The sequence below is a fragment of the Schistocerca piceifrons genome, chromosome 8 (assembly GCF_021461385.2).
Source record: "Schistocerca piceifrons isolate TAMUIC-IGC-003096 chromosome 8, iqSchPice1.1, whole genome shotgun sequence".
Classification (NCBI taxonomy): Eukaryota; Metazoa; Arthropoda; class Insecta; order Orthoptera; family Acrididae; genus Schistocerca; species Schistocerca piceifrons.
Window position 1 is genome coordinate 493,918,086 of NC_060145.1, and position 12,163 is coordinate 493,930,248.

Below are 12,163 nucleotides of genomic sequence, written 5' to 3' on the forward strand. Positions count from 1 at the left end.
CACAGTGTGCTGAGACACAGGCAGCTGCAACAGGTTTCAACAAAATGGCGCCATTCACTGTGTGTAGGCTGACTGAACGTTTGGCGTGCCATGGTTTAGTACAACGGGGTAACTGTACAACAAGCTCATATGTCTTCTCATGAGGTTGTTCTATATTATCAAGTCTGTTGTTCCTTGCTTAAACAGAATTCCAGACCATGTGTCGACTGTGTATGTATTTGTTTTCCTTTGATTATTCACGGCCGAGTTCCTCAAAAAATTTGACTTTAAATATTCTAACACTCCTTTGGTTTACTACAGTAGCTTTACATTTATCTGTAGCAGCAAATGTTCTTCGATGGGTTATTACGGTCGTTTGTTCAGAAAGTAAATTGTACTTGACACATCCTGATTTGAAAGCCTGCTGGCTTTTGTCTTGGGTTCTTTGTCCGACGTTTGTCTGATGATTGTTGTGACGTATCACCAGTACGAGTGTCTGGAATTATCAATGTTTCACCCTCCATTGCTGATGGTGGACTCGAGGCGAGGTCGTGGCGCGCCAACGTCCAGGGCCTTCTCCACGGTCATTTCCGGTCCGGTTTCGCTCTTGCTACCTGCAACAATCGTTCACTGCAGCACGGGAATCCAGAATCCGTTTACCTTTCCTTGTGTATTTCTATAGCTTCTCTCAGCAACCGGGTGTGGTAGCTCCTCTCTAGAGCCAGAACTTCCGTGTGGTTGGCCTCATGCGCTTAGGAATAGCACGGTGACAGGAAGTCCTGAACAGCCTCCATGCCAACATAAAATTTGCCACGGAGGTAGGAAAGGACAAACAACCAACATTTCTAGATGTGCTGGTCACAAGAAATGGTGAAAACCTGGGACACAGCGGGTATTAAAAACCGACACACGCGGACCGATACGTGCACTAACTGTCATATCACCACCCGAGCCAGAAAAGAGGCGTGATTAATATGATCGCAACCTGAGCAAGACTAATATGTGGGCCACAACACCTCAGACGCGAAATGCAACACTTGGAAAGTGTTTTGAAGAGCAAAGGGTACTCCACAAGTTATATTAGAAGTGTAACAGAATCAAACAGTCGGCGAAGTGACGCATCGGAAAAAGAAATGTCGGGTACGGCTTTTCTGTCATGCATTTCCAGAGTGAAGTACAGAATCGGCCGTATATTGCGCAAACACGGCGTAAGGACTGTTTATAAACCGACAAAGAAGACCAAACAGTGTGTCAGATAGGCAAAGGAGAAAAGCGACCGACTTGCAATGTCGGGAATGTACGGCGTACCATGCAGATGCGGAAAAGTTTATGTTAGAACCAATGGACGACCAATCAATATCAGAATCACAGAATATAAGCGACATTGCAGATTGACGCAGGTGGAGAAATCGGCCGTGGTAGGGCACGCGCCGTTTGAGGCCGGCTGTATAGTAAAATTTGACGACACGGAAGTCCTGGCTGTAGAGAAGAGCTGTTACACCCGCTTGTTCAGAGAAACCACAGAAGTGCACAAACATCAGAAAAGCTTCTACAAGAAAGAAGAGAGCCTCATGGCAAACGGATCCTGTATTCCCATGATGCAACGAAAGATCGTTGCAGGTAGCAAGAGGAGGATCTCACCGGAAATAACCACAGAGAAGCCTTCGGACGTTGACGTGGCAAGTATATATAACGTGCGGCCACGAGTTCGCCTCCAGTCCACCACCAGCACTGGATGGTGAAGCTTTGACAATGCCAGCCACTTGTGCAAGTGAGACGTCAGAAAAATCATCAGACAAACGTCGGGCGAAGAACCCGAGAGAGAAACCAACAGGCAGTTTCTCAACAAGTGGCCACGAAAGCCGCAACAATTATGTATTTCCTGATTTGTCTAACTGGCAGTTTACACCGCCTATCGTTGCTTAAAGGGTTCTCTAGTCTTCAATCCGTTAAACTGTGCGATCGACCCTCGCAGGTCAGAGGCGTGTTACTTAACAACTCTCATTTAAATAGTTTTTGCTTAATAACGGCTGCTTGCTTTAAGTTAACTGGTCTTATTGATCAGTCATGACCGTCCTTGCTTAGTTAAAATTTACTTCATCAGGTTACGCTCCATTCAGAGGCTGTTGCAAGCAGCGACTGTTATATTGACTTGTAAGTAATACATTTCAGCTGTCAGTCGTCCCTTTGAAATTTTATTGGCATATCTAGAATTCCGCTAGAAACTAGCCATTCTAAATGCACTATTATTTTCGATCAGAGCATGTAATGCCTGTTGGTCGGGCTTCATCCACAGTTCATTGATCATTTTTGATCAATGCATGTAATGCTTGTTGGTCGGGCTTCATCCACAGTTCATTGATCATTTTTGATCAATGCATGTAATGCTTGTTGGTCGGGCTTCATCCACAGTTCATTGCTCATTTTTTATCAACGCAAGTAATGCCTGTTGGTCGGGCTTCATCCACAGTTCATTGATCATTTTTGATCAATGCATGTAATGCTTGTTGGTCGGGCTTCATCCACAGTTCATTGATCATTTTTGATCAATGCATGTAATGCTTGTTGGTCGGGCTTCATCCACAGTTCATTGATCATTTTTGATCAATGCATGTAATGCTTGTTGGTCGGACATAATGCCTGTTCGTCGGGCTTCATCCACAGTTCATTAAATACTTGAATGCATTACATGCATTGATAAAAAATGATAGTGCATTGAGAATAGCTAGTTTCTATCTGAAATCTAGATCTGATAGCTGATAGCTGAAATCTATTATTTGCAAATTAAAATTTGCTTATTTATACACCGATAGCTCCAGTTAGTCACCGTCGTTCTCTCTCTAAAATTACTTGTATTTTTCTGAAATTATTGGCATGTTTAACATTGTTTATGTTGTTCATTTTACTGTCGCACGTCCATGGCCGTTTGGGGATAAAGAAAAAATTTATCGACAATAATATGGGATGTCTATGTGTAGATATAATTGAAACTGTTCTCTGGAATTATTGGACCTAAATCCTTTTTAGGAAAATAGTAATTATTCTCATTTTGCTTGAGACTACTTCGATGTACATACATATTTAATCGAAACTGTTTCAATTTTCTAACACAAGAGCTTTAATTGTTGCTGTTGTCTAGAATTAACAGTGCTTGGGTAGCTCAGTTGGTAGAGCACTTGCCCGCGAAAAGCAACGCTCCCGAGTTCGAGTCTTGGTCCGGCACACAGTTTTAATGTGCCAGGAAGTTTCAACAGTATTTATGTTTGGTTTTCTACTAGAAATAAATGTTTTACTCAAGTGTGCCTTTTCCTGTATTGCTCACGTACCAGTGCATGCACCGTTTGACTTAACGTGAAAATAGATTTTGAGAAGAGCTCAGTGGCCTACCCCCCAAGGAACCGCAGTCTGCATACATACCAGCTCCAACATTAAAGTACTACCCTTCACCTCACCCTCCATTCGCATATTATTTTGTTTTTCGCTTCCTGCTTATTATTCCTTGAGCTTTTCCTTTTGATGGTCGCTGTAGACTTAGATTATTATTTGTGTATATTGTCAAGGCTTTCAGCAGCTGAAATGCATCAAAAGTAATTCCCAGATTGTTTCTGTCTACAATTAATTTGGGAGATAGAGAACCATCACTGAAAACAGAAATTGCCTCCAGCATACAATTACATTCACTATCACTGGGGAAGTATTTAGTTTTATAGGATCTTTGCAGTATAGGTGCACTTAGGGCGCATTTGTGTCCTGATGCGAACGTAATTTACACTATGAACCCGCAGGAGGATGCAGAGAATCACTTATATCCGTCCCAGTCTATCGTCAACGTTTATAGGATGAATGACTCATCCCGACGACTAAAACCTCTCCTTTACTAAAATAATTCACTAAAGCGACAATACATATTTTGCTGTAATACTTCATTAACGCCGCTATAAGTCGAGCTATAAGTGTGGTGCACACGCTCTTGAAGTGATGTAACTCTCTGCACGAGACAGACGGCAGCCTACATCCTTCTGGATCTGCTTAATGTATTCATCTCTTGGTCTCCCTCTACGATTTTTACCCTCCACGCTGCCCTCCAATGCTAAATTTGTGATCCCTTGATGCCTCAGGACATGTCCTACCAACCGATCCCTTCTTCTACTCAAGTTGTGCCACAAACTTCTCTTCTCCCCAATCCTACTTAATAGCTCCTCATTCGTTACATGATCTACCCACCTAATCTTCAACATTCTTCTGTAGCACCACATTTCGAAAGCTTCTATTCTCTTCTTGTCCAAACTATTTATTGTCCATGTTTCACTTCCATACATGGCTACACTCCATACAAAAACTTTCAGAAACGACGTCCTGACACTTAAATCTATACTCGATGTTAACAAATTTCTCTTCTTCAGAAAGGCTTTCCTTGCCATTGCCAGTCTACATTTTATATCCTCTCTACTTCGACCATCATCAGTTATTTTGCTCCCCAAATAGCAAAACTCCTTTACTACTTTAAGTGTCTCATTTCCTAATCTAATTCCCTCACCATCACCCGACTTAATTCGACTACCTTCCATTATCATTGTTTTGCTTTTGTTGATGTTCATCTTATATCCTCCTTTCAAGACATTGACCATTCCGTTCAACTGCTCTTCCAAGTCCTTTGCTGTCTCTGACAGAATTACAATGTCATCGGCGAACCTCAAAGTATTTATTTCTTCTCCATTGATTTTAATACCTACTCCAAACTTTTCTTTTGTTTCCTTTACTGCTTGCTCAATATACAGATTGAATTACATCGGGAAGAGGCTACAACCCTGTCTCACTCCCTTCCCAACCACTGCTTCCCTTTCATGCCCCTCGACTCTTATAACTGCCATCTGGTTTATGTACAAATTGTAAATAGCCTTTCGCTCCCTGTATTTTACCCCTGCCACCTTTAGAATTTGAAAGAGAGTATTCCAGTCAACATTGTCAAAAGCTTTCTCTAAGTCTACACATGCTAGAAACGTGGGTTTGCCTTTCCTTAATCTTTCTTCTAAGATAAGTCGTAAGGTCAGTAGTGCCTCACGTGTTCCAACATTTCTACGGAATCCAAACTGATCTTCCCCGAGGTCAGCTTCTACTAGTTTTTCCATTCGTCTGTAAAGAATTCGCGTTAGTATTTTGCAGCTGTGACTTATTAAACTGATAGTTCGGTAATTTTCACATCTGTCAACACCTGCTTTCTTTGGGATTGGAATTATTATATTCTTCTTGAAGTCTGAGGATATTTCGCCTGTCTCATACATCTTGCTCACCAGGTGGTAGAGTTTTGTTTCGACTCAGGTCTTTCAGTGCTCTGTCAGACTCTTCACGCAGTATCGTATCTCCCATTTCATCTTCACTTACATCGTCATCCATTTCCATAACATTGTCTTCAAGTACATCGCACTTGTATAGACCCTCAATATACTCCTTCCACCTGTCTGCTTTTCCCTCTTTGCTTAGAACTGGGTATCCATCTGAGCTCTTGATATTCATACAAGGTCTCTTTAATTTTCCTGTAGGCTGTATCCATCTTACCCCTAGTGAGATAAGCCTCTACATCCTTACATTTGTCCTCTAGCCATGCCTGCTTAGCCATTTTGCACTTCCCGTCGATCTCATTTTTGAGACGTTTGTATTCCTTTTTGCCTGCTTAATTTACTGCATTTTTATATTTTCTCTTTTCGTCAATTAAATTCAATATTTCTTCTGTTACCCAAGGATTTCTACTAGCCCTCGTCTTTTTACCTACTTGATCCTCTGCTGCCTTCACTTCTTCATCCCTCAGAGCTACCCATTCGTCTTCTACTGTATTTCTTTGCCCCCTTCCTGTCAATTGTTCCCTTATGCTCTCCCTGAAACTCTCTATAACTTCTGGTTTAGTCAGTTTATCCAGGTCCCATCTCCTTAAATTCCCACCTTTTCGCAATTTCTTCAGTTTTAATCTACAGTTCATAACCAATAGATTGTGGTCAGAGTCCACATCTGCCCCTGGAAATGTCCTACAATTGAAGACCTGGATTCTAAATCTCTGTCTTACCATTATATAATCTATCTGATACCTTTTAGTATCTCCAGGATTCTTCCAGGTATACAACCTTCTTTTACGATTCTTGAACCAAGTGTTAGCTATGATTAAGTTATGCTCTGTGCAAAATTCTAACAGACGGCTTCCTCTTTCATTTCTTAGCCCCAATCCGTATTCACCTACTATGTTTCCTTCTCTGCCTTTTCCTACTGTCGAATTCCAGTCACCCATGACTATTAAATTTTCGTCTCCCTTCAGTACCTGAATAATTTCTTTTATCACACGTTTCTTCAATTTCTTCGTCATCTGCAGAGCTAGTTGGCATATAAACTTGTACTACTGTAGTAGGCATGGGCTACGTGTCTATCTTGGCCACTATAATACGTTCAGTATGCTGTTTGTAGTAGCTTTACCGCACTCCTATTTTTTTTATTCATTATTAAACCTACTCCTGCATTACCCCTATTTGATTTTGTATTTATAACCCTGTATTCACCTGACCAAAAGTCTTGTTCCTCCTGCCACCGAACTTCACTAATTCCCACTATATCTAACTTTAACCTGTCCATTTCCCTTTTTAAATTTTCTAACCTACCTGCCCGATTAAGGGATCTGACATTCCACGCTCCGATCCGTAGTATGCCAGTTTTCTGTCTCCTGATATCGACGTCCTCTTGAGTAGTCCCCGCCCGGAGATCCGAATGGGGGACTATTTTACCCTCGGAATATTTTACCCAAGAGGACGCCATCATCATTTAACTATACAGTAAAGCTGCATGCCCTCGGGAAAAATTACGGCTGTAGTTTCCCCTTGCTTTCAGCCGTTCGCTGTACCAAAACAGCAAGGCCGTTTTGGTTAATGTTACAAGGCCAGATCAGTCAATCATCCAGAGTGTTGCCCCTGTAACTACTGAAAAGGCTGCTGCCCCTCTTCAGGAACCATACGTTTGTCTGGCCTCTCAAGAGATACCCCTCCGTTGTGGTTGCACCTACGGTACGGCTATCTGTATCGTTGAATCACGCTAGCCTCCCCACCAACGGCAAGGTCCATGGTTCATGGACTTTAATGATAGGAACATTATATGGAGCAGTGTGTGTATTACGAAAAGTTCAAAGTACAGGGTAGTTTCACTTGATCTAAGGAGTTTAATACAGTCGTGAACGCTAAGGATTGGCAATGTGTGAGGAGAGAGAGTGCTTCGAACACACGTAGACACACCTGCTGATAGGAGGAACGCCAGACTGGTGACTTTCCTATCCGGACAGACTTTTTGGGAGACTTTTCAGTAGGCACAGCCGAGGTAGGTGATGGGCGTCGCGACCTCCTCACCTCGTGTGTGCGGCACCGGGCGGGGTAGCTGCTCGGATCCTCACGTCTGCGCGGGGCGCGGCTCAGCTCAGCCCTCACAGATGCTCGTCGAATCTGGGGCAGACGGCTTGGTGCGTGCTGCCTAGACGGAGGTCGGAAGTTCGATTGCGCCGATTTCGCTGCGGTACGGGCGAATGCAGAGTTCGCAGAAAGGGCGGTAAGCACATTAGCTAGCTCGCTTGTTGCAGGAGAGCGGGCGAGCTCTGGTCAATCGGGAGCGTACTGGGACGGAAAGCGGTGCTGTCTGTAGGCCCGACTGGCCGGGTCGCTGACACACGTCACAGGCAGAGGCGTCGAGCAGCGCCGAGCGCCGCCGCTCTCAGTAATGCGCCTGGATGCTGCACACCAGAGTGGGCCGCGGTTGAGGCCTACACGTTCCGAGTGTCCAGTAAAAAACGCCTATTGGGAGCTGCTCAGTAAATGAACATAATTAGACGGAGGATGTCAAACACCTTTCAGCTGTCATATTTCAACCTTAAAAAATGGTTCAAATGGCTCTGAGCACTATGGGACTTAACATCTATGATCATCAGTCCCCTAGAACTTAGAACTACTTAAACCCAACTAACCTAAGGACATCGCACAACACCCAGTCATCACGAGGCAGAGAAAATCCCTGACCCCGCCGGGAATCGAACTCGGGAACTCGGGCGCGGGAAACGAGAACGCTACCACACGTTTCAACCTTATTTTATGTGGCAACCAGTTTCAGCGTTTTGCTACGCCATTTTCAGGTCCCTGAGAGACGTGTTGGAATAATCTGCCTCGCTTGTGATCGAAACAGGGCCCAGCAATATTGTCGACTCGGCAGGTGAGTTTTGAACTGGTCGCTGTAGTAAATATCTACTAACAACAGCATTGCTGACCCCTGTTTTGATCACAAATGAGATAGATTATTCCTACACGTCTGTCAGGGGCCTGAAGATGGCGTAGTAAAATGCTAGAACGGGTTGCCCTATAAAATGAAATTGAAAAATAACGGCTGAAAAGCCGGCCGCTGTGAGCGAGCGATTCTAGGCACTTCAGCCCGGAACCGCGCCAATGCTACTGTCGCAGGTTCGAATCCTCCCTCGGTCATAGATGTGTGTGACGTCCTTAGTTAGGTTTAAGTTGTTCTAAGTTCTAGGGGACTGATGACTTCAGATGTTAAGTCCCATAGTTCTCAGAGCCATTTGTACCATTTTTTTTTTACGGCTGAAAGATGTTTGATTTGATATCCTCTACCGAGCAGCCGAGTCCCGCAACAATCGCTAAAAAGATAGACGTACAGAGATAATTAGATGGCTCGCAGTGTGGTGGAACTGAAGATCGTGGAGATAAGACTCATAAGTAAGCTCTTCCAAGTCATTTGCTAGCTACTTTCCCTGCTAGGAAACACAGTTTAATTTAGAGATTCAGTGAACCTGTTATTAGAAGTCAATGAAAGCATCGTGAGTTATTGGAAAACGGCCATCAACAGTGGTGTGCCTTACAGCACAGAAACATGTAAGGAAAGTAGCAAACATTGTTGCCTTGGATATATACACACGCAGAGCCAGGCAACACAGACGAATGACGTATTTCGCACTTACCTAGCTTCTGACGGCGTCTGCAGGAGCACAGCTGTGGTCTCGTTGACCTCCTGACCGCGTTCCACTGTAGAAGATTCTGAAACACGGAGTCACTGAGTAGCCCTTTGCCCTGACACAGTACTTTCTACATGGTGACTCAGGAGGAAAGATAAATACTTCGAGGGATAATAGTATCAGTGACTCTGAACAAAGAACGTCGTATGAATATATTGTTAACAGTCATATGAACATATTCTTAATAGTTTCCGAAGAAACTAACGCAAATAATGACAACAGGGCAAATTTCAGCGGATAGTAAATGAAACATTGTGATTTGATGTTTCGTTTAATCATGTACATTTTCTCACAAATGACGTTCATAAAGTCCACCATCAGCTCCAATGCATTTTTCAGCCCTTATATACAGCTGCTTTGAGCTCATTCATACAGTCCGTTACTTGAGCACGTGCATTTAAAATACGAGCAAGGCATTTCTCCTTTGTGTCCACTTCGCACGTCCTGGTGTAAAACTCATTCTTAATCCAACCCTACAAATGGAGTAAGATCATCATTCGTATTCATGAACAGTGGCTCTGGAATTCTAATTGCAAAATCCATAGGCAAAGATCGTGTCACTGTACTCTTCATATGTGACGAACTTGGCATTTAATTACACTGACCTGTACGGTTTTGGCTGCACGCATAACAACACTGCAGTACACTGGTGCCACCACTATAGTACTGAGACACAGGGTAGCCAATATTTACACTTACAGGACTCGTCACCATGCCGTGTGCAAGTGGTGTGTGCATTGAAGTGATCATTAATAACAACACTACATATCCCCATGAAACCTTGGTTCTATTCGTATGAGAGTGCTGGTGAAGAAGAATATGAGACTGACATCTGTAATTCTCAGACAGGTGTGTTTTGGATATGCTTAAGAAAAGAGCGTACGTTAATTTGAATCTTCTTGTCCGGAATCACCAATACTATTACCCCTCAAGCTTGTATATTTCCTCCTGACCCATCCTGTATGCTTGTATGAGGCACATGCAGGTCAGTATGAAGTAGCAATTGGTAAATTTTGTCCATCGTATGTTATTTGCAACATTGTGTCACAATGATGCCACAGGTGAATAGCTGTAAATCTGAAATAACCCCAATTTAGAAAATCCCTATTTCCTTAAGCACATTTAATTTCTACAACAAACCCTAGAAGCAGTTGAGACCTCAGTTCTTTAATTTCTTTCTACACTTGTCTGTTCAGGAAGCCACTCGAACTGGAAATCTAGCATAATACTAATATGGCGACAAGATAGTAATACTTTATTCAATAAGCTGGCCACTTGATTTATTGTTATTTAAGAAAACGACGGTATTTTAAGACTAGAATCTGTTTCATACTGCCATTAACGGCAAGTATTGCATGCTGCTATGCAAGAACTGGTTCACTCAGTGAATCAGTCATCTGCTACTAAGGTCTGGGGAGCCTTTCTGAGAATCACTAACTCGAAGTAACAAGCATAGTCAGACCTCTCATCCTCAAACCTCCTGCCATAGTCCAATATGACAACACCCAACTATGTACAGAGGCATATAGTCAATCGTTTTTCCCTATATATTTAGACGGCCGGTGTGGCCGTGCGTTTCTATGCGCTTCAGTCTGGAACCGCGTGACCGGTCGCAGGTTCGAATCCTGCCACGGGCATGGATGTGTGTGATGTCCTTAGGTTAGTTAGGTTTAAGCAGTTCTAAGTTCTAGGGGACTGATGACCACAGATGTTAAGTCCCATAGTGCTCAGAGCCATTTGCACCATTAGGACGATATGTCAGAGCCAACCTTACAGAATATGTTTCCTTCTACTGACATATGTGCTATCGTTTTGTAGCTGATGTTACGCTACCACAGCATTGGAAATGGTACTGAAAACTAAGTGATTCCATTGACACAAGTTTTCAGTTGCAACCTCGATCTGTCACTAAAGAAAATCTTAGTTCCAGTTCACACTCAGTATCTAGGATATCCACAATAGATGCTAAAGCTGATCCTTTAATTACTTTTTGTCCACTAACACCAGTCGTTGTGGTTTTCTTTATGAAACTGAAGTCTGAACTGCCTCCAAATAATGCGGGAAACAACAAAACCTGATACAGATAATGTGAAAAACTTAAAGAGAAGAATATCTTAATTCGCGAAAATTACTAGGCGTTTAACCTAGATATGAATGCATCATAAAATAATAATCTTCACTGTCTTCAAGCAGTTGACACCACGTTCTCAGAAAATGAATCTGGGTTCAGTAAAAAATTAAAGAATCGCAGCAGAAAAATCAGATTTAAAATAATTTAGAGAGAAACATACGGAAATGAATTTGTAAATATAAGAAGCTTCTGTCGATATACGGAAAGTGTTTCATAATGTAAAGGGACAAAATGAAGCTTGAGGAACTGAAGGAAGTAGGAATAAATCAGTCACTTATAACTTATCTGTAAGCTTTACAAACACATGAGGAATGTTACTGATGGGTGCCTAACGCAGACAGGGGCACTTATTTAGAAGGGAGCCATAAGAATGTCCGCAACCGGTAACTATTTTTATGGTATAAATCTTAAATGTTTTCAGTTAGATGTCTGGACATACAGTATATACATACATATTTTACAGTGCTTCAGAGTTAAAGGCTTTTTCATCATGTCATTGTTTACACACATATGCGTATTTCTTTTTATGCCTTGCTTATTGGCTAAACGTTTCCTTTCAAACATTTGCTTGCAGCCACACATAGATTGGTTGACATATTTTTTGTGTCAAATATTTCGTTTTATGTATCTCTTCGTACACATGTACACATAGAGTTTGTAGTATTTATTTATTGACTGCTCTTATCATATGCCTGACTGTGAACAGACACACACACCTTTTATAGAACTGTTCTGTTGTGTTCCTTTCTTATGTACTGTTGGACATGCATGCACCAAAATAGTAGTTTTTTGCAACAATTAATTCAGATTCGATTTTCTAGTTACGTCGAGTATGAAGCCTACATCTTAATGCCATTGAAGAAAGAAAGATTTGTTTTTCAATTTTTTTCTTGTTTTATTCCATCTTGTGCATATACGAACAAATCGTGCGTACAAGAATAAATCAGGAAGTTTTCGATGCACATGAAGGCGACATACAGATGTGCATGAGAGAAGGATGGATTTGCCAAATT

At 42.3% G+C, this 12,163-nt stretch overlaps 1 protein-coding gene across 2 annotated transcripts in view; it reads right to left on the reverse strand.

Annotated features, from left to right (window-relative positions):
- Positions 1-12,163, reverse strand: part of LOC124711651 (ankyrin repeat domain-containing protein 2-like) — a 52,352-nt gene that overhangs the window by 6,941 nt on the left and 33,248 nt on the right. For both annotated transcript variants that reach the window (XM_047241838.1, XM_047241839.1), the window contains exon 4: positions 8,966-9,041. In XM_047241838.1, coding sequence (XP_047097794.1) covers positions 8,966-9,041 — 76 coding nt within the window. The remainder of the gene's footprint in view (positions 1-8,965; positions 9,042-12,163) is intronic.